This window comes from Drosophila mauritiana, chromosome 2L, assembly GCF_004382145.1.
Source record: "Drosophila mauritiana strain mau12 chromosome 2L, ASM438214v1, whole genome shotgun sequence".
Classification (NCBI taxonomy): Eukaryota; Metazoa; Arthropoda; class Insecta; order Diptera; family Drosophilidae; genus Drosophila; species Drosophila mauritiana.
In genome coordinates, this window is record NC_046667.1 from 11,897,824 (window position 1) to 11,920,600 (window position 22,777).

Sequence of the window (22,777 nt, forward strand, 5' to 3'; positions counted from 1 at the left end):
GAACTTTTATGGAATGTACTAACATTTTATTTGATTATCTATTATCTCAAATGAAACAATGATTTTAAATGATTATGATACATAAATTTATCAAATATGTTTTCACAAAACTATTTTATTTGTCGAAAGCCTGTCTTAATTCTCAATTCTAACATTTTCTCCCCCTCTGTTCAATTTTAAGACCCTTCCATACTCTCAAACTTCCCAGCCGCATAAACGCAGACTTCATGTGTATCCTTTTATTTTCGCTTTTTAGCCATACACCCAATCATTATCCCATCATCCATGATCTCCATCGTTTTTGAAACAGCAGAAAAGTATCAACATTGAGCAAATTTTTCTCACTTCGTTCGGATCGACAGAAGGATGTTGTATAGAAGAAAGTAGGCAGCCAGTTGGTCTGATGGGTCTCATAGAGTCCATCGGAGCCCCTAGGGACTTGGCATTAATAAATCTCATTTAGCACTCATGCACCTAGCAAAATGAATTGTATTTTCCTTGTTCTCGTTGCACCCATTCATAGGACAAATATTATTTGCTTCGTAGTTAAATTTACATGATTTTCATGGTCATAATCTTTAACAAATAAAACCTACAAATAGGCTTAGCACAGAGTCGATTTTAGTGTACAAGATGAACATATATACTGATATTATAAATGAGTAAATTGACATTTTAGCGTACTAGTTTAAGCTGAAAAAGTGTTAACAGACGCGCAATTCTTCTTCGTAAAGTTGGGCAATACGTATAATGAAAGGTATTTAAAAACATAAAACAAACACACACATATAACATAACTGAATCCGAAACATTCAACTTTTATTGAGTAAGTTAAAGTTAAATTATTATATTGTAATGGAAACAATATGGCAAAATCAAAAACATCAAGAATAAATGTTATACAAATGAAGCAAGTGCGTTTTATTTTAAAAATGTATATATAAATATTAAAAATTACTAAATGGATACATTTCACTATTGAATACATTTTCACTATTTATTATACCCGTTATTCGTAAAGTAAAAGGGTATACTAGGTTCGTTGAAAAGTATGTAAAAGGCATAATTTTTTCTCAGTTTATTCCCAAATATCCATCGATATCCCAGAAAAATGATGAAATTTCGCGTTCGCATTCACACTAGCTGAGTAACTGGTATCTGATAGTCGAGTTTCCCGACTATAGCATTCTCTCCTGTTTTTGTAGTATATGTGTTACTTAATTTTCCTTAAACTACAAGCACGCCCGGTCATTTTAACTCCGATTTGGATATACTTTCTAAGTTTATACAAATCTCCAAAATTATGAAGCAGCAGCTGCTGGACGAGGAGTTCGAGAATCTGCGTCGCGTAGCGCTGGCCATATGCCAGAATCTCGGGAGACCGAAAGATCGGGAGATATGTCGAAGCACTCTGGAAGATCTGGCCAAGTTCCGCCAGGGGTCGTCGATCAGGATTAAAGAGAACGTGCATAAGTTCCTGATGTTCTATCTAAAAGTCCTGAGATGGTCGTACAAGAATCAGCCAACGGATTTATATCGCAAATGGGTTAATTAAATCTAAAAGTTAAGTAGCAATCATTTGGTAAATGTTTCAATTTTTCAGTATGGACCAAACTTTGGCAAGGACCCAAAGTCTGCCTCATCGACCGCCAACTCCGAGGATGAGCAGCGTGTTTGGTTGGAGGAGGGCAAGTCCTTTTACGCCATGAAAACATTTGAAGATGGCTCCACCGTTGTTTATTCAGCGGTGGTCAAGGACCCAAAAGCTGGTTGGTCGGAAAATGGTCTGAAAACTCTGATGGAAACGCAAGTGGGCTGCGCTTTGAATATAAATGAAAATTGACTTGTTTAATACTCTTAATATAGGATATATTTTCATATTAGATGCTTAACTCGAGATTCTGTGTGTACAATTTACTGGTTTTTCGATATGGTGCTGGTTAATCGGATATGGCAGGTAAGTTCTACTAATAAATATGGGAATCGTTAGCATTTTCGGAATGGTCATTTTTTAAAAATCAAACTACCTATAAATTTATAAGAGATAAGAATGTAGTAAAATCTTTTGGAACACGCAAGTACATTGAGTTAATTTTACAAAACGAGCAAGCGTCATACGAAATTTACAATTGTTTGACGTTTACTTTTCATTTAAATATTTTAGCTAGTTTTGGTCTTTGTAAATTTACCTGCCTCTGTTTGGATAATAATGATAACTAATGTTCGTAAACGATTCAAATGTTTTCAACTTTTCGACTTAATTATAGGCAGGAAAAAGGTGGACGGAATGTGTTTCTGATATCAAAAGTCAATCTTATCTTAGATATCATGTAGAGTGGCGAAAAGGCACTTTTTGTTATGTGTTTGTGGTGAGGGTAAGCCTGGTTTTCCTATTAACTTCTAAATATTCTGGAGGCAACGCCAATCAACAGTAGACCCAACAGAAGCTGCAGGGATCCGTGCATTTGAACTAAGCTGGAGCCATTGCAACTGTCGCTGGAGCAGTAGCACTCCTCCCAGTACACTCCGTTTTCGTAGACTCCCCAGTTACAGACGCCAACCACTCCGGTATCGGAAACGGATGCACATCGTCGGATCACCTGGCGCCAACGACCATCCCCTGGAAAATATAATGTAATTATTAATTTGTACACACATATTTGCAAAGAGAAATAATGCATTAGATACTTATGGTATCATAATAATCACAATCAAGATAAAATTACAAAGAAATCACTAATAGCAACCCAAACTATCAGATATATACTTCATGCTGGATAAAGCAAGAGTAAGCCTATACTGGAATAACATACAAGAACTATAAAGCTACTAGGTTCATCCTATTCAGGATCATGGTAACCACACAAGTGGACTGATCACAAGTTCCCTAGGGAAATACAATACTTGTTGTGCAGTTGACTAGATAGTCAGATAGTCCCTTTGGGGCGCTCGCTCCTTCTACTCACAGATGAATCCTCGTGGTCCCTGCTGCACCACCTTCATGCAGAAGGATCCTGGCATGTGACTCTCGTCGCTGTTGCACTCAATGGAAATGTGCTCGGTGCGGTTGAATCTCTTGTAGGCGCCACAGCTGTCGTGTCCCTTGCGATCCTGGTCGGAGGAGCACTGGTAGCAGCGAATGGCCCAGCTGCCTGTAAGAAGTCAACAATTAGTTGAAATTACTCAAAAACAATTGCCAAAGCCACACCCAAAAGCCGAGATTAAAAGTTGGCTTATTGGGATTCGTACGATTTGGGATTCCTATGACCTACCACATATGGCCATGGTGAGCAGCAGGAACGTGCAACGGATCATGACATTCATCTTTTACTTAAAACTGTTTTGTGCGCTTCGTTTAACTTAAATAAAATAATATTAAACCAAGAAAATAAATAACGCGAGCTACTGTGTGACCATATGGTAGATCGCTATAAAATACCAAGCTATGAAAATACCAACACGAGCTTATGGCTCTTGTTACAGAACATGTACTATGTTCTATGCCCAATAAATGTATCTATTAAGTGCATGACCTAACAATTTAAGGGGGGTACTATTAAGACAGAATTAAAATTATTGTTCTGAAACAGTTATTTTTCTTTTTATTTTTCTAAAAAAAAGGGTTATTTTTTAAATTCCCAACGGTGTTTTCCTTAACGAACAATATTGCCACATGGTTTCGTTCTATTCACTGGCTTGTGTCTCGGATAACGCATATTTTGGAGATTCCTCGAACGCTGCGCACACGGTCACACTACTATTTACACGCCCAAAAAAATTGAATCCAATTGAAACGCGAAGAAAAACATAAATATAACGATGAAAACACTGGAGAAATGTGTCTTATTCGCCATTGTGCTCTGCTGCCTGCTACAATTGGGTAAGTTCGTGATGCCAAAACTGCGCCTGCGCAACCGACAATAAAAAGCAACCCGCATAACTCCTCTTTCCAGGCCAGGCGATCAAATGTTGGGACTGTCGCAGCGATAACGATCCCAAATGCGGGGATCCTTTTGACAACAGCACGCTGGCCATCACCGACTGCCAACAGGCGCCGGAGCTGGAGCATCTGAAGGGCGTGCGGCCGACGATGTGTCGCAAGATCCGGCAGAAGGTGCACGGCGAATGGCGCTACTTCCGCAGCTGCGCCTACATGGGCGAGCCGGGCATCGAGGGCGACGAACGCTTCTGCCTGATGCGCACTGGCAGCTACAACATCTTCATGGAGTTCTGCACGTGCAACAGCAAGGACGGCTGCAACTCGGCGGGCATCCATCGGCTAGGACTGATGGGCGTCCTCACTGGCACCCTGCTCTCGGTGATTGTGGCTCATCTCCTGCGGCAATAGGTGGATCCACCCGCTCCAGCTGTAGCCAATGCCACGACCCATTTGCCACAAGGCTGACCAAAAAGTATAAACTCTATTAGCATGTTGGCTTGTGTGTTCAACGTAGATATAAACTGAAGAATTGTATAATTGCAACCGAGATATGTAGCAAATATTCTTAAAATTTGTAAATTACCTTAATTAGCAGTAACTTACTTGACGCGCGGACAGTCTTGTGGTAAATGAACGATGTGTAATCAAGTGCCTTTCTGCAAACGACTCGAATTGTAACTTAAGCCTGGAATACTATTTCCGTCCAAAATATATCTTACGCCTATGACATTCCATCTCGTAAACTGAATCTTGTAATACTGTCCATGTATCCATGTATTTTGTAATGTTTTTGCGGAAAATCGCCTAGTGTTAGTCGCCAAAAGGCTTACAAGTTTTTATTGTAATGCGACGTCAAATAGAACATTTTTGAACAATTAAATAAACGGTTATACACCACACGACCATTGTTATTGTGTATTCAGACTGCGGATGAGAATAGCTCATATATATACAATATTTGGGAAAATCCACCTATAAATTCGGATCTACAATCTCTCTCCAGACCTTTGATGCTGTTTTAATGAGTAAGCCTTCTTGTAACGATTCTATTTGGAAAAGTTGGGCAATGGGGCTCCATAGTTGGAAACTCTTTTGAAGAGGAGCCTTCCGGAATCACATTTTGAGTCTCGCACTTATTGCTTTGATTGTCTTGGACATATTCGCCAGCACTGAAGCTATCTTCGTACATAATACGTTTGTGGGCTGGTCCAGCCGACTCCTCCAATGGTGCGAAATCAGATTGGAATCGGCGTTTTACGGCACGGCTCTTCCGGAGGTCTTCCCAACTTGCATGAGCAGGAGTGCTGTTCATCTGAAAAAGCCAGCTTTTAACTTAAATCCAAAAGAAAAACATATATGTTGCCTTGAATAAATTGAATTTGCAGAATAAATTTCCGATTGCAGCCCTTGATTTATATTTCATCCGGTTGAAACGGTTAAAAAAATTCTATTCAAGGTATAACCTTTAACCTATTGTACATTTTTCTCAAATTAGGACCGAATGGGAAATATAAAAAAAGGGAACATGGGAAACTTTTGGAAATTTGTAATAATTTGATTTAAAAACGCAGATCTCTATAATCTTCATGAAGATTTTGAGTGTCTTACATATCTTACATATATATTTATTGGAATTTGTAAACAAAAACTGAGTTTTATAAGAAACTATTATAAATTCTATGTTTCTCATTTTGCACATGTTTGTTCTATGTTCTTATTATGTAAACACAGCGCACTGGGCTGCATTATCGATAAAAGCCCCCTCCGTTAGACATAATCTGCCATCTCTAATTCCTATCTCCTTTCGTTTTGGTTCGTATTGTGCGGTTTCTGCATTTTTTAATGTGTTAATTGTGTTTTTAAATAACAGCAAGGTTAAGTGTTGTGGATAAAGAAGTGCTTGAGATTCAAGAATTGTGTGTGGTCGTTTTGTTTCGATCGTAATTGTGTTTTTTCATAATTCGCCGATTGCAAAATCTGCAAATCCCGTTGTTCGCCATTTTTTTTTTCCTTTCGTCCACTTTGTCCACCGTTTTCTTATTGTTATTGTGTCGAGTAAACGTTTTATTTAACTAAACACACATTATTTACTAATGGCTTCGGTCTTTCGCTTTGAGTTTGGTTGCATTCATGACGACGATTTTTCCGACTACTTATTGCTAAACTTTTATCAATTGCAACTGGAGCTCACTGACTACCGCAGGTAAACAAATTAACTAGAACATATACCCATTTAGTTAAAAGAGTCCACTTTAGTTTGGTTTACTTTATTTTGATCAATATTGTAGTTAACATTAACATTTCTCCTTTGTACAGGTATGTTTTTTTTACACTTATTTAATGCATTTCTGGACGGGATTTGGAGCGGCATCACAGGCTCAAGTGGAGGGCGAGGATCGCCAGGAGAGCCGTTGCACTGACCGCCAGGAAGCGACCTGCTCCGGATGCGTTGCACAGATCGCCCTTGCAGGTGTAGCAGCTCTCCACCTGCCGGCTGTGGGTCACCGTGCATTCGTTGTCCTTCTGCCCGATGGACTCGAAGTGGCAGTCGCGAGAGACAATCGTTCCGGCGCGGTCTGTAGATCACAAGTCATTAATACCCATTAATAGTCATCCAAAATGGATGGCTTCATGTTAAGAAAATCATGAATGCATAGAACTAAGGTTTGTCATAAGTCATATTGATGGTTTTAGACTAAATCGTAGGGGGAAATTATATATCTTAAACTTTATTATCCAAAACATCGAACATCCTCACGATGTTTTGTATATGTGAAGAGTTTTCCACGGAAAATAACGTAATTTTCCTAAAGGCAAACTAATTATATATGCTAAATGAAGTATAAAACATGAATTTCAGTTAGTTGAATTAATATTTTCAGACAAGAAAGCTATTTATTTTAGCATAAGTACTACTATAATCAATAATGCATGTGACTTATGTGCAATATATACCATTTACTAGCATTGCGAAAAAGCCGGTAATCAACTGCAGTTGAACAAACAAAAATATTTAAATTGAGATCTTTTACAAGACGCCGCCTATGGTGAATTTAACACTATTCCTAACAATTAAACTTCAGTTATAACGCTGTAAAAATTGTGAGATAAACAACATTGTTTACTTCCAATGAGTCACATGCTCTATCTAAAATTAGTTCAAACTGGCTTGCTAATTTGCTTAGCACTTTAATTTTTATTAAGTTTATTTTCTGACTAATTCCGTCTTTATCTTAAATATTTTTATATTTAGTTCCTAAGTACGAACAACTTAGTTTGATTCTTATTTTTGACTGCTAATACTTCCTGTTTAGTGAGTTATTATGATTTCTTGTACAGTGTTTAAGCCCTATGATCTTACGACTTCGAAACGCACTGTACCTACTTTGCATACGATTGTGTTTTACTTTGTTTTTTGTTTGCCATATGTTAATTGGAACTCGTACCCTCCAGATCTTGACTACTTTGTTCGGGTGACATCATGACTTATTAATTTATTTGATTGCGTTCAAGGTGCGTGCGCCTCTAGTAGTAAAATTGGTATGCAAACGGTGATTTTCGTGGGATTTCACTCACCGCTGGTGACCACCTTGTTGCACCTGGTCACTGGCTGCAGTTGTTCCATGGTGTTCGGCTTGGGCACACTGTCACAATCCACGGCGCGGATGTTGGAGGCGGAATCGATCTTGTCCTTGGCGCAGTTGGGATCCGTAAGGGATTTGCACTGATAGCACTTGATGGCCGAGGCTAAAGTAGGCAGATAAGACAGATTAATTAGTATCAATTAATATTCAATGGCTTGGTCAAGGTCGCCCATTTGAATGTGTTTGTTTTGGCTTGTAACCAGTTTGAGATCTCCATTTCGCTTGCAAATCTCACTCGATCGCCTTATGTAACGCCCTCAGCCGGAATAAACAATAACTTTAAGCGCGTTTACTTCTCAAGACATCTGTCATTTAACGACTATGAAGTCATTTCTATATACGATTCCAAAACGTACGGAAAAATACGTGAATATTTCTGTATTTGATTTATTTACCTAACATTTTCGTGTGCTTCGGTATTTGAAAGAATTGTGGGTGGTATTCAAATACTTTTTTTGGCGAACGTGATGACTTAATGCGAATCATTTTGTTCCAGTTTTTTGTGTCTATTTCAATTTCATTCGTATTCGTATATGAATTTACCTAGATTTAAATTGTAGAGCAATCTTATTATAATTGTAATTGGTTTTCTAACACACCCTAAGTTTTCACTCAAAACTGGTTATTACTTTCCGGTGAAAAGTCAACTAAAAGAAAAGTCACTTACCACTGTGCAATGTGCACACGGCGACGAAGAGCACGAAAATCACTTGTTTCAGCATATTTGGTGGGTTTCGAACAAACTTTTAATATTTTGGAAAATGTATTCAAATCGTTTTCGGTTTGAACCGTTTGGCAGACGCTGAACAACTGAAATTAGTTTCGGGTTTGTTTTCAGCACGCTCCACATTCGCAACTTGTTTTCGAGTGCGATCGGCGTGAAAAGCTCTGCTCATTCACTCAAGAAACTGGCATTAGTTGAGTGAAACTCGGAACGAGTTATGTGTTTGTTATGTCAATTTGACGATCCACGCATTGGGGTCACTAAAAAATAAAACTATTTTGTTTTGATCAGCAGCTTCGTAGGCGTTCGTATAAGTATCTTATACTACTACTGTTAGCGGTGTGAATTGACTGCGGTTGAACTGTGGGACTTTTCCTCAATTAAACTTATCGCGGATAATGGAATTAAATTGCAAAGTGACACAGTTTTCTGATTTGGGCTATCGAACTTTTATTGGAAAGGTGATCGGCAGAATGACTTCAAATTTAAAGCGAGTTTCTCACTTTAGTAATGTAATTTTAAAACTGTATTATTAAATCTATAGCTTGACTAGCTCTTTGGATAAGTAGCAGCTACTATAAACACAATTGCGTGTAAAAAGTTTAAGAAAAGAGAACTTTTCCTCCGTTCAATGAACTTAAGCAGCTCGTTTAATCCTTTACGTATAATTTTCGAACAGCTAAAGGAAAAAAGGACCTTGCAATTTTACGTGTAGCCTCTTCCTTTCCTTTTTTTTTGGGTACTGATTGCTCATTTTGTTGCATGTTATTTGAGCAATCGACTCATTGAATCTGCCTCCTTTGTCTGTTACCATGACAATTTTGGACTAAGAGGAAAATTCTGCGATAAGACCAGCCGTCTGGGGAGCAACAAATCCTATTCGAGAAGAAAAAGCAGGAGTATGTGTATGGAAGTCACTAAATTGCAATTCCAAAATACGTACATACATATCTATAAATCTTTTCAGCTTCATTTTACTTCGTAAGCTGGCTTTCCCCTAGAAAATTGTCGCATTAAAGAAGCTCTTCATGGAAAATTAACTTTTCACGTCTTCAAGCTTTTTGAGCAAATTTTTAGTTGAGTGCAAAATCAGTTGTTGTTGGCGAAACTTGTTTCAATTGCGCCGCGAAAACAAAACAAAATTTTTACTCAATGAGTATGTTAATTAGCGTGGAATATCAAATATTTACATAGATCAACTCACAGAGCTTCACTCAATAAACTTGACTTGTACTTAAATGATTTTTGAAAATAATAGTAATAATTTTGGATAATTTTTTAATTTCAATGTATGCATGTAGATACTTATTAAAAATGTGTTACAAGTATTCACATCTTACATTAATTCAACGTTTTATTCAATGATTAATAAAAACTTTAATTATATAAAAAAATACATTATATGAATTGTATTTCAGTCATCAAATTTCTAAATATATTTTCAACTCTTTATGGTTTTGGATAATTAGCGATAGACATTGGATCAATGTAACAGCAACATAATGACAAACCCGAATGATTACGGGTTCAGATTTGGGGGGTCGACATAGGACATTTTCAATTTCCGGCCTCTCGGCGAGTTTTCGCAGTTCATTGTTCAAATATTTTGCATTCGATTGCATTGTCATGCCGCCAATTTGCCACCTAATTGCAAATGTTGAAAAGGGTTGAGGTAGGCGGTGGAGCAGGGAGCCGAATGTTGTGGCTCATGATTTATACAATATCTTAAGCGGATTTGCTTTTCCCATTTTTGCCACATCTCCATCTCACTTCGCTCGGCTTTCCTTTGTGGCGGTGGTCAGCTGCAACAGAAAATTCTGATTGAATTTCTTTTATCTTTTTTTTTACGCCACCGCATAGAGGAGCATAGAATTTTTTCTATTATATTTTAGATGAGGATGGGGCCCTGGAAGCTGCAGTTGCATTCTTTGTCGACTTATTTCTCTGGAGATGTTTGCGTTGGTTTAGAATTCAATTATATATTGGGGAAAAGCTTGGCTAAAAGTGAATGGCACAACGAGGCATACCTCGGATACCCTTTTTAAATATTATCTTTATTTAAAAGAGGCTATATTCTCAAGTTAAAATAAAAACAGTAAGTACCTTGCTGTAATCCTTCTGTTCAATACTTTTAATGAACTTTAATTGCAGAGCAATGAAGTGTCGGCTATGTCTGCTAACTTTTTCCGCTTGTCTGCGGCGTTATTGGTTGTTATCAACATTATCATCGTGCTGTGGTTGATGGTCTCACCCCTTTTTCGTTTCACATTTCTACTGCCCCATGGGGACCAGTTGCTCCAGGTTGTATCTGGTGTCCAGTTGCCTGTTGCTGACCATTTGGCAATATGATATTTATAGCTATTTCATACTTATTATATTCAATCTGCTTTCCGCTGCACACGGACGGCAACAAATTGGAGAAAATCCGTTTAAGGAAATTCGACTTGCTGTGCACAATTTTAATAAGCTCGGTGCAGGGGGATCCATTTCGTCTTCCCAATTTCTCCGTTCTCCGCTCTGGTCTGGCCAATTGTCATTTCATTTGGAAAACTTGCTCTACCAGAAACGAGCTGAGAATGTTCAATTTCGTCTCAGGACTGACTTTCCTGCACTTAATGGCGGGGAAGAAGGATCGAGGAAGCAAAGTCCATTACCAAAAAACATAAACAAATTGTTTGGCACTTTGCAGGGAAACTAAGACACGCCCATCTAATCTGTTCAATAACTTGGAAAATCATTGCCAATAAATCAAAATGACTTTGCAGGATGTGTGTAGTATCCGAGAGCTTAGAGGCATCCAGGCCAACGATAAGAAATCAATGTCTGGCCATTGTTGCCTGAACTTGAAGGTCCTTTCCACCGCCTCGCAAATGGAGGGAAATTTAAAATTCAACACTTTGGGGGCGGCATAAATTGCACATTTTACGCAACATCAGCAGAATAGCGATAGAGGCGTACGGGCAAAGAAATCCACGCTCCCACCCGCACTGTACTCAATTTCACCCCCAGGGGCTGTTTAAGGTTAACGTTCGCTCCTCCTTTGCTTATTTTTCTAGATTTTTAACGCTGCAGTTAACACATCATTTTTCGGGGCATTGTTTCGGTCGCCTTCCATTATCTTTCACTTGCGATCTAATGAAGTGTGCAAAGTGTTGTCTGCCCAGTCCCAATCCCCCACCTCAGTGTCCATTCTCGTATGCAATGTGGGGGAGTCACCCCATTGCCAGATGCGTAGATGTGTGCCTGTTATCAGGAAGGAAAATAGAAAAATTTAATAGATACATTTAAGAAGAGCACAACATGTTCTTTGAGCAATGAATTAAAATTATATTATACTAATATCATAATAGGTGATCAATTCAGATACAGATTCCTTTCCTAAGTAATCAGTTAGTTAGTTTTTATTAAGTGTGATATTGTTTATTATAGTATGGTTTACTGCATATGTTCCTAGACCCCCTTGCAGCTGCCACTGTTCCTTTACGAAATGAGCCCCTGACCAATTCGCATTTATGCACCGCTCCATCCGAAGCACCCATACTCATTCCATTCCAGATGCCCCCAAACTTGGAGCTGCTGAACTGCTGCTGCTGCTGCTGCTGTCCACGTTTAATGTCACTGGCAAAGTCGCAAATTGCTGTGCATGAGCTTTTTATGTTCATGCAAATGTCACCAACTGCACCACTTTCTGATGGAGCCTCGCCAGTGCCAGTCCGCCTCTTTTGGCGCCACTCCTTGGCCCCTGCCCCTTGTACTACTACTACTACTCAGGCATGAAGACTCAACTTTTGGCAGCACTGAAAGAATCACAAACCTCTTACTTGTTAGTAAATATACAGAAACTAGACTAAGCTGGCTACTTAACCATCCAAATAGCTCATAAAATCATAATAAATGCTATCATATATCTGTAATAATCCCAATGTTAACCTTTGTTGACTTCTTGCTGAGAATTTCTGCCAGTGCAGCTGGACTAACGTTCCATAATGTGCCCGTTTGCCGGGCATCCCAGTCCATCGCTGCTCTCCGGTCTTTTGTTTGGACTGCAACGAAAAATGCACTCAAAAGTTTACACAGGAAGGCCATAAGTGACCCCCCAAAAAGCTCAGCCATAGCCGAATCGAGCCTGGAGAATGGCGACTGGGAGTCCTATCCCTCTGTCCATTTCGCCGACTCCTGCGCCTGTTGTCCTTTTTAGCCAGTAATTTTGCGCTTAGAGACCCAAAGAGAGAGTGAACGAGAAAATCCCTTGGACCGCCCGCTCCACTCGCCCCCCTTTAGGTTTTCTATCTCTTGTTTTCCGCTTAAAATCAGATGTCGAAATAATTTGCAACACGTCGCTTGGCACGTGGGCATAAAAGCAGTGGCTCTGGGGAATGGGGTGAGGAATACTGGATCTGGACGGGGGCTAAAATGCCAGAGAAGATGTCTCCAAAGTGGCACGTGTTTATGGACTTTTGGGCAGCAAAACGATAGTGCACTTTTGTTTTGGCAGCAGCAGCTCACTTGGCTAAAACCAAAAATGCAGTTCTGATAGAATTGAGCTTAAGCGAGATGCAATCTGGAGAACAAATAGATCTGTTCACGAAATTTAATTCCAAACACTTGAAGGTTTCTATATATATAAGTTTAATTTTGTAGTAATTCGTAGTAGTCGCAGGATAAAGCCGAATCTATTCTCAAACACACTCTATTTGTTTTCTTTGTCCCAAATTAATTTGAAGGTAATCTCGATGCTCTGTCCATGTAAATATAACAAAATGAACGGGCATTTAGCCAGCATTTGACATCGACATTCCCCTCGCAACTAAACTAAAACAATCAACCGAGAAGAACAACAGCAGTGTGCAATCCAATTGATAGGAGACACATCTGCTGAAAGTTAATTAAATTGTACAGGCTCCAGCACAGATAATGGAATCTATATCCTGCAGTGCCGGGCAGATTCGAGACCTTTTCCCAAAAGGGTGAAACAGGCCATTGTGTTTACATGATGCACATAATACGGAAATAACCATAAATCTAGATATAGAAGGTAAACAGAGATTTGCCACACAAGATATAACTAAACAGTTACAGAATATTCAAGATTTGAGAGACTTTAAATATTTATTTATGAAATATTTCATGAATATTTATACCTGGACTTAAAGTTTAAATACTTCTGGTATTTTAAGTCACTTTTACTTTTACTTTTTCTATTATATATGTTAGGTTATTACTTTGCCAATAGAAACCCCTCAGCATCGAGTCACATCTGTGACGATACCAAAAGTGCCATAAATTAAAACAAAGTTGAGGAATAAATTCGTTATTAATGTATCGTCTAAAAATGTCACAGAGCATTACCCTCAAAATACGGGGCGTCCGAGCACCCAAAATGGGGGCGTGGCAACAATTGTAAATTTTCAAAGCCAAAGGGGGGCGGGGCGTACATTGGCAGTCTGAGTTTGGTAGCAGCTGAGCAATCGGGGCAATAAACCACAATCGAATGAATTCGCTCCTCAATGGGCTACTTCTCTTCCGCTTCGCCTTCGCCGTCGGGTCGTCCTCCGCATCCTGGCCAGAAACACGGATATAAATTTCAATTTCCGACACTCTAAGTGGCGGCCAAATGAAATAACATTTTCATTTAACCTGCATTCGATTCCCAAGCACCAAGAGAATCCGACAGACAGAGAGAAGGAATCGGAGAAATGAAGGGATATATGGAGCTACCCACAGATAGTGACTGCATATGTGCGTTCATGTGTGCACTGAGAATAACTTTTATCTAGATATATTAAATTCGTTGAAAAGTATCTGTGCAAGTTTGTTTTAGAAATACACCACAGCACAAACCGCAATGGGTATCTGATATTCGAGCAACTCAATGGGGGGTGTTCGGTTACTAAATTTATTTTATTTATTTTTCTTGAAGTGTATGTGTCTATTAACGACTGCCGTTTTAAGTGCTAGAGATGACTTTGATTATTTATTGAAAATTAAAGCTGAAATTACCAAATTAACTATTTAATTTCATTATTAATTGTTTTAAACATAATAATGACAATTGTCATTCAATGTTAAGCTAAAGTTTTCATTTTAAACAATATATTAAAATGATATATGTTTATGTACATTAACTTCCTTTATTTATACTATTTCTGAAGAAACCCTTTTTTTTTGTAAATACTAGAAATTAAGAAAATATTTCGAATTGGCTTGAAAAAAGCTAAACGGTAAGCACTGTTGCTGGCGCTGGCTCAGCAAAATACGTTTGATTCGCCTTTTGCATTACAGATTGCATTCCTCGTCGATGTGGAGCCTTCAAATACGCACGCATTCTGGGCGAATCCTTCGTGGTGATCCGGAGGGAGATGCGATGCCTGCGCTCCCTTTCTGGCCAAGAGCTATCCGCTGCAGCTGCCAGGACATGGGCAACATGGGCAATATGAGCAACAGGAGTAGCTGCACTTTCCGCAGGAGGAACAGCATCAGACACTCGTGAAATTGGCCATAAATAACATTTTCTTTACATTTCATTTGGGAGAGCCGTCTACCTCCGGCATGTGTTCCTTAATAGTGTTTGGCTCGGCTGAGTTGGGCGTTCTGCTTAACCAACTGGGCGTGGCTAAGTTGCAATTATCCGGCATCAGGAATGAGGGATCAAAGTCCTGTGAGGTTGATTTAAAAGTCCATTTTACTTGTGCGCTTACATGCATTTCCGCCCTGCTATTTCAGAAGCTAATTAAAGTTGATTTCGTATTTTTGAAGCTTCAGTTGATGTGGGACGTTCTCAAATGAATGAAGTTTAAGAATTTTAAGTAAAATTTTGTTCTTGGAAGTATCAAATTTTGTTGCAAGCACAAAAATACATTTTCTTAAAGTATATACCTAATTTGCCCCCAAACAAAAATCCTTTTCATTCACAACTGCCTTAAACTGCGATGAAAAAGCTCAATAAACTAAAGCAAATCAAGCTGCTCGAAAAGGCAACGAGCCGATTGGAAGGCACAGAAAACAAAAAAATATCTAGCTGAACAAGAAACTTGCCGAGCGTATCCTTATGATTTCCCCATGGAAATCAGTTTAGCAGCTACGAACAAGTGAGGAAAAATCATAAAAATTTGCGCTACAAATAAACAAACCAATAAAAGTGACGTCGTTTCGGTTGACGTCTGCGTTCGATGCTCCATTCTTATATTCCTGTTTTTATGTCGACTCAATGAAATCAGAATTGTGTGTCTAAAACGGCATTTAAAGGGTCGAAGGAGTTGGAAAACGCTGAGACTGTGAATGCGTTACGCATACGCCATGTTGAACGCTCGAAAACAATTTCTATGAAATTTGCAATTCATTGGCAGGAACACAGACTCGTTGTGAGTTCACTTCCTGTCTGTGGCTTTTGTGCTGCTCCTTAAGCTTGCCGCTCATCCTCATCCCTCCAGATATTTACTACACTTTGGGCATTTAAGGATTTCTGTGTCTCCTTTCCTGTTGCTGCTGGTATTTTCGTGGCTGCGGCTGGAACAACTTTCGCAATTGTTTATAGACTTCGTGTGTTCGTAACTCCTCGGTATCCTTGTGGCTCATATGTTGCTTGTGGGCGAAGTTCTTTTTCTGGTTTGGATAAATTCTTTTTTGATCTCTTTGAACACTTCATTGTTTTTGGCACATAAGAAACTAGTTGTTGTGCTGAGTTCTAGCACACTCAATTTAATTTCGTTCATAGTTTAAGTTTATTTTTATGCGAAATGAAAGCTTTACAAATTAGTTGATACTTTTCAACAGCTGCATATTTAAGGACTTTCTAATTCTTACAATTATTCGCCACATTATGCTCTGGCCTCCGGTCAGGGAACACGATTCAATTTATAGCCCCATTGGTGGCGCACAAACAGAGCAATAAATTGCAGCGCCACTAAACAATTGTTATAGAGCCACGGGATGGAAAAGAGATGGCCAGCTAGATGGATGCATAGATAGATAGATAAAGGCTCCGGTAAAAATAATAATGAAAATTTGGCACGGGTTGGCATGGGTAGAGTGAAACATAGTGGAGCAGAGCACTTATCCTTCTTAGTTACACGCCAGCTGATGTTGCCGTTGGACTTATTGATACTTATAGCACCACACACCAACAAACTCATCGAGTGGGTCCTCCCTCTGGCATACACCGAGAGAAAATGCTGTCATACAATTCCTAAAAGAATATATCTTCAAAATAAGCAGATTCGCATATTAAATAAAACGATGTCAACATTTTTAGACATTTTCCTGGTTACAAATGAAAATATACGATCTGACCTTTTCCTTGCTTGTCAAAAGCATTTGCTAATAGGTTTTAAAAACTTGTGTAGTATTTTTCTCAGTGCAGGTCCCCTATGCTGGTGCTGCTGCAACGCAGGCGAAATAAATTCAATTTTGTAAAACTGATTCCCCACACAATTTTCAAACCGTAACACACTGTTCCTCACTCACTCGCTCTCGCATGGTCTCTCTCTCACTCCGCAGGACAACTGCATATGTGCGAAAATTTTGCAACAAAATGAATATGTATTGGCATTTAGCCTGAAGTAGCTAACAGCTAGCAGCACTATCAGGGCTTCCAAAGGTGGCAGGAGCATCAGAGCAACAGGGAACATCATGTGGAGTAGATAACAATTTATTGCCATCAAGCGGGCCAAAATGCTATAGTAAAAGTTAATGAAACCAATTTGTTTCGGCTGCATCGCGTGAGCCAAACACAATGTGTTTGCCACACAGAAACATCGAAATCGAGGTGCAAATAAATATATCGAATGAGGTCAGTTACTGAGCCAAATCTGCTATTGTATACCGTACTTGATTGGCAAAATGTGAAACAGTTCAATGAGCTGAGGATATTGTGATTAAATGGATGTATCTCAATTGCAGCTTGGTTTCAATTAGCCAGATTCTCTAGATTAAACCGAAATATGCATATGTACATGATAATAAAATTACAAATACCTATATGAATTTTCCAAAAAAAACCCTCCTTAGATTTGATTTTCTCCATTGCACATAAAATAAATGGCTTCTCGTTCCCTAAATGCAATTCATGATTTATGCAAGCCGAGTACTTTAAATAAAATTTCACAACCGAACGCAACTGCCTAATGAACATTAATATTGCAATAAATTTCCCTGCTCACTACCGCTTAAATGCCCTTCGACACGCCCTGACCTGCTTACATATTCATAATCAACAAATAATTTAACAATTCGCCAGGAGAAGCGGAAAAAAATCTTGCACATCCAGAGGCATTTATTATCGTTTTTAGTATGCAGTACTAAATTTAGTGTCGTAAAATTTGAGTGCCTCGGGGGAGAGCAGTGCGAATATGATATCCTTTTTTTTTCCTGAAGGAAGCGGCTGAGCGAGCAAATGCAATCAAATCTCCAACTGATGACGATTCCCCCTCCAACGTGCCTTTGCTTTTCGGGCTCGGAGACTTTTTCAATCAAATGTTGATGGCTCGCCAGCCGCTGGGTTAAGGCATTTTTATGATTGTTTTGGCTCGGCTCCACCACTCACGCACATACGCACAGCCGCGGTCAAGTTGGTAGCAGTGATATCACATCACTCAGTATAGCGCATTTGGAAACTCCAAGCACAGACTCCAAACAAAAATAGTAATAGCACTTACTTTATAAGAAAACCTTTCCAATTATTATTTTCTATCAATAAAATAATTCTTCCAAAGTTATCTTTAAGATTATAAACATATAGATTCACTACATTTTCAAAAAAGATTTTTCTTTTATATGAATCTGTAGTTTGTTAGCTTTACGTATTATGTGTGTTAAATATAATTTTATTCATAACAAGCACTAATATACGAACCTCAATTGTCGCCTTATATCTGTGTAAGGTAAGCCATAACCCTTTTTGACCGACATCCCGCAGGACCAAAAACGGAGAGGCCGGCAAATGTTGCCAATTCGACAACGGCACTCAAATGAATTGGCGGTTATTGCGGGGGAGGCGTTCGGGCGCCAGCCACTCCCTCCGCCCACAATGCGTTTGCTTAACGGTTCATTGGATGGCGGACTTCCTGTCCCTGGGTCCTGCCAATCTTCTGGGCATTGGGCGAGGAGTAATCACATTTAATATGAAACGCAATGCAGCAAAAATGCCGGAAACTTGCACGAGTGATATTATGAGTGTACGTTGGTGTATCCTTGTTCTCCGTCCGTTTTTTTGTTTCCATCTTTTTTTTTTTTTTTTTGGGTGTGTGTTTGGATGGCGGAAAGCAGTGTCCGTAACTAACTGACCACTAATTGAGCCAACGGAAGTCTAGAAACCGCACGACATAATTTAAATAAACACATGCACACACCACATACATACGCACACAACTGAAGAAGGGAAGCAAAAAATACAGCAGCGAATAGGAACAAGTAAACTAAAATGCCACTAAGTGAAGTTTTTGACCGCAAACAGGACGCCGACCAGACGAATGGCGGGGCAAAAAAGGACTCGCTTCGGTTCGTGCTGCATGCTCGAGCACTGCACTTCCGCTTGTGGATGAGGCTGCGAGCAACTGGAGGTGCATTTGGGGGGCTCACATGGAACTGGTTCAGATTATTAGCGAATCTTATCATTATTAAACAGGTATTTCAAAACTTATTAAGTATTTGAATTTTAAAAAAGGTGCTAGGATTGTATCCTTCGGCGGCTTCTTTTAAAGAGACCGTTTATATGAGGTATATTTATGTCCATATCAATAGATTTTGGATTATGCCTTGATATTTTATATTTTACCTTAAAATATGTTGCATTATTCGTACATTTTTTGAAAATCACATGCCATGATCCAACTTCGAAACCAGTCTTCAAAAGTATTCGCCCTTCTATGCACTCGGTCCAAGTTTTCTCTTCGCCTTTTGTCACACACTAAACACATTTTTCAAAAAGCTTCCGTTTGTTGGCCAACGGCCTTCCATTTTGCAACTTCCACCCCCCCCCATTTGCCTCCCGGCCCCAATTACCCATCCTTTGGTGGGGCATTATGTGAAAATGAGTGTGTTGTCATGTCGTGTACTGAATGCCCGAGAAGTGAGGGCCGGACGAGGAGTTCAAGTTGCTAATGCAATCACATAGCATTCATATTCATCATAACCACAAAAGGCACTCCACATGGGAAATTCGCAACGGTGACGGGGAGCTGGGGGCATTTCCACTTCCGCCTGGCAGCTGAGCGCCATTTTGCACGTGGCTGCTTTGCATGGATCCCCGGACCCACTCACATCTATATCTACACTTCCGCTCCCAATTTTCTTTCCTTCGTGCGACTTATGCACCAATGCGTTTATTTTGCCATTTTGGTCTGCTTTATTTACTTTTCTTCAATTGTTTTTGGGGGAATGCGCTTTTGCTGTGTGTGCTTGAGCGGCCAGCCACAAACATTTTTCAGTTTTGTACTGCAAGCTGGATTCCCTTGCTGAGCAGGTCGAATATTATATTAATTAATTTATTTTAATATGAACTTCCTTTATTTTTCAAGTTTTTTCTCTATTTGTTTATTAGTTTATTCGTCACACATTAATCAAAATGTTACATTCAACAGCTGTGCAAACACTTGATTTGTTAACATTACAGCGCCTCTCTCGGCGCTTCTCATAAACTTCAAATACAGTCCGTCCCCTCATTCATTTCACCTGCATTCATGCCCTGTTTTTTAATCATAGCTCACCTGGATCGCACTGCTCTCTTGTGCAATGTTTACCTCGACGCTGGGAGCCAAGTTAAGTGAAGCGTTAAGGCGGCATCAGGAGGCAAATGACGAGGAGGGCATCTCTCCTCTTGATTAAAATTTCTGATTACTACACTGATACTGCCGCGCAAACAGAATGCAAAAAGGAAGAAAAAATGCATCTAGCTGAACACAAAAAACAAAAAAAAAAAAAAAAATAATAGAAAAACGGAACAAAAAGTCAAGCAAAGGAAAAGGCGCCACAAAATGCAGCGACAGCGTTTTGTGCTCCACCTTCATCTGCACCTGCTCCTCTTTCTAATAACATATCAACATCACCTGCTGTGTTTGGTTTTCATTAGTTGCTAGAATCCTTTCATCTTCTCTGACTCCCAGCAGCATGATTGATGGTTTCAATTTGAATTTTCATGTCAAGTGGTGGATGCATAAACGGCAAAAAAGCCTCATATTACCATCCAACTTAATTTAACTTTTTGCAACTGTGCGTTTTTTTCTGCTTATCGCCAGCTTGTTTATGTTAACGCGACTGTACTTCCGGTTTGAGCTAATGTATCTCTTTTCCGTTTTTTTCTATTTTGGGTGCGGTGGTAAGCAGAGAGCGCTAATTAATGATGCCCATGACAGAAATTTATGTGCTACAGCAAAAACTTTCGCAATATTTGTTCGCATTTAGTTTGCCTATCACTCCGTCTGTTCCTTTCTCCCTCACACATCCCCTCTCCCTGTTTATTTACTGTTGCTTACATGTGTGTCTGTGTGTGTTTGTCGGCACTTCCGTTTCCTGTATTAGGCCGGAATATTTTGCTCAGCCCACTTCATATTTGTTTATAATACACTTACCATAAGCCAATCAGGCGATGTTGTGTTGCTTGTTCTGTTAGAAATTACGGGGATTGGCCTGTGATCTGTTATCCATAATCACGGCTGTCAATATTGTTCACGCTGGGTTTTGTTTTGTTTAGGCTGCATTTACCGATTCCTATAATCAAAGTCATTAGTTTTGTTCAAGTTTTTTCTATATAAATGGAAAGGACAAACTAATCATATCTTTTTACTCATAGAACTAGAGGTACACTTCTTTTTTAACGTATAATATTAACTCCCGTTCTCCAAATGAGGGTAAGCAGCAGTTATCCTTCGAATTTGTTATTTCAAATGGAAAGACTTTTACCAATCTTTTCCATTTCTCTCTGATCATGTCCTGCCAAAGGTTGGAAAGTGTATTTTCACTTCAGTTATATGCTATTGGCGTATCCCAACCTTGCTTATTAATAACTCGTTTTGCCTTATTGTCCATCCCATGGCCAGGACACTCCGCTAGACAAACTTGGCCCCCGGCAACTGTGCCTGGGCCCCATCTAATGGTCATTGGCTGTTCCAGACTCCATTATGCAGCCATATCTACCCCGACCCATGGGCGTGCATCGTTAATGCTGGCGGAAGTGAGCTTAGTCCTGGTCCTCGTCCTGGCCGTTGTTGTCTGCCTGCTCGTGTTTCGATCATAAAACTTTTGCCATTGCATTTAGGTGAGCAGCATCAAATGCAACATGAGCACCAGCTGCTCCTGCTGCTGTTGCTGCCCCTTCATCGGCTGTCCTTTGTCTATGTCCTTGTCCCTCTCTGTGGGCATTGAGTAGCGGCTTTCCGGTGCTTGAGGTGTCCCGAGGAACACACTTCGGAAAATTCTCCATTCTGCGAGATATTATGAGGTGTTTTAGCACCCTATAAAAATGTGTCCAAACCAATACACAATTGTACAATTGCCTGGATTACAGAACTTACAATCTTTTTATGTACTTTTATATTTCAGTGCATTCTCCCCATGATGATGCACTGACTCATCATCCAACAGAGTGCTTCACACTTAGTGTGGGTAACCAGGCTTGAAGTGAAGTTCAATAGAGTTTGAGCCATAGGCTTAGACTGTTTTGTGTTCTCCATTTATTTGTTTCGCTTCGAGGGTCTATGAACAAGTTTCATATTGCAAGCCACTTTTAATAAGCCAAAAGAGTATGGCCAAGTTTTCGGGTGGTATGGGAAAGATACACATATATGGGAATAGAATAGTGACGAAATTCATCAATAGATTTGAGTCAGCGTATAGGAACAATGTGCCTTCAAATTGATTTGAACCGCTATTAGAAATTGCTACTATCTAGTCTTATACCCTATACCTATCATACATTAAGAGATTTTTATCATTGTTGTTTGATTTACTTTACTTAAATTTCTATATAAATATATGTATATAATAAATTGATATTGTGCTTATTGTATTCATGGCAAACATAAGAACTCGACATACGACAGGAAGCAGCGAGCAAACAAACTAATATTCATAAAAAAGAGCAACAAGGAGCGGCAAGTAGCAGAGCGAAAATAACGCTTAATACACAACGATGACGTCGTGCGGGAAAATAAGGTTGGTCGCAGTGGTACGAGGAGGGGTGGGAAATCAGTGGGGGGAGCAGCCAACGACAATGACGACTTGTCAAATATTGACGTATCTCTTGAAAATTGTGCTCCAGCGCGGCTCATCCTATGTAAGCAGCCCAATGGGCTATACCCACTCCAGTTGCTCCATTCCCAGCCGCTCGAGTCCTGACCTATCCTTTCCTGGCTACGTCAGCAACATCATCAACTAGTGTGCAACACATACGACACTGCTGCCAACTAAACTTTCTCCCGAACCCACACATGGCAGGATGGTTACAGTGGAAACTCGCTAAGTTAAGAAATTAGATAT

The 22,777-nt window shown here is 39.5% G+C and overlaps 4 protein-coding genes across 4 annotated transcripts; 2 read left to right on the forward strand and 2 right to left on the reverse strand.

Annotated features, from left to right (window-relative positions):
- The first annotated feature begins 1,289 nt into the window (after positions 1-1,289).
- Positions 1,290-1,897, forward strand: LOC117144148. The gene is made up of 2 exons (XM_033309181.1): positions 1,290-1,546; positions 1,604-1,897. Exons 1-2 carry the CDS (start codon positions 1,304-1,306, stop codon positions 1,841-1,843), a joined length of 483 nt encoding a protein of 160 aa, XP_033165072.1. The 5' UTR covers positions 1,290-1,303; the 3' UTR covers positions 1,844-1,897.
- Positions 1,853-3,419, reverse strand: LOC117144139. Its single transcript, XM_033309169.1, has 3 exons — positions 3,273-3,419; positions 2,967-3,152; positions 1,853-2,620 (listed from the first exon to the last, which is right to left on the reverse strand). Exons 1-3 carry the CDS (start codon positions 3,322-3,324, stop codon positions 2,394-2,396), a joined length of 465 nt encoding a protein of 154 aa, XP_033165060.1. The 5' UTR covers positions 3,325-3,419; the 3' UTR covers positions 1,853-2,393.
- Positions 3,420-3,723: 304 nt separating this feature from the next.
- On the forward strand, positions 3,724-4,835 carry LOC117150451. Its single transcript, XM_033317338.1, has 2 exons — positions 3,724-3,880; positions 3,954-4,835. Exons 1-2 carry the CDS (start codon positions 3,820-3,822, stop codon positions 4,346-4,348), a joined length of 456 nt encoding a protein of 151 aa, XP_033173229.1. The 5' UTR covers positions 3,724-3,819; the 3' UTR covers positions 4,349-4,835.
- A 1,356-nt stretch (positions 4,836-6,191) lies between these two features.
- On the reverse strand, positions 6,192-8,402 carry LOC117150726. The gene is made up of 3 exons (XM_033317748.1): positions 8,252-8,402; positions 7,517-7,687; positions 6,192-6,516 (listed from the first exon to the last, which is right to left on the reverse strand). Exons 1-3 carry the CDS (start codon positions 8,304-8,306, stop codon positions 6,311-6,313), a joined length of 432 nt encoding a protein of 143 aa, XP_033173639.1. The 5' UTR covers positions 8,307-8,402; the 3' UTR covers positions 6,192-6,310.
- Between the last annotated feature and the right edge of the window lie 14,375 nt (positions 8,403-22,777).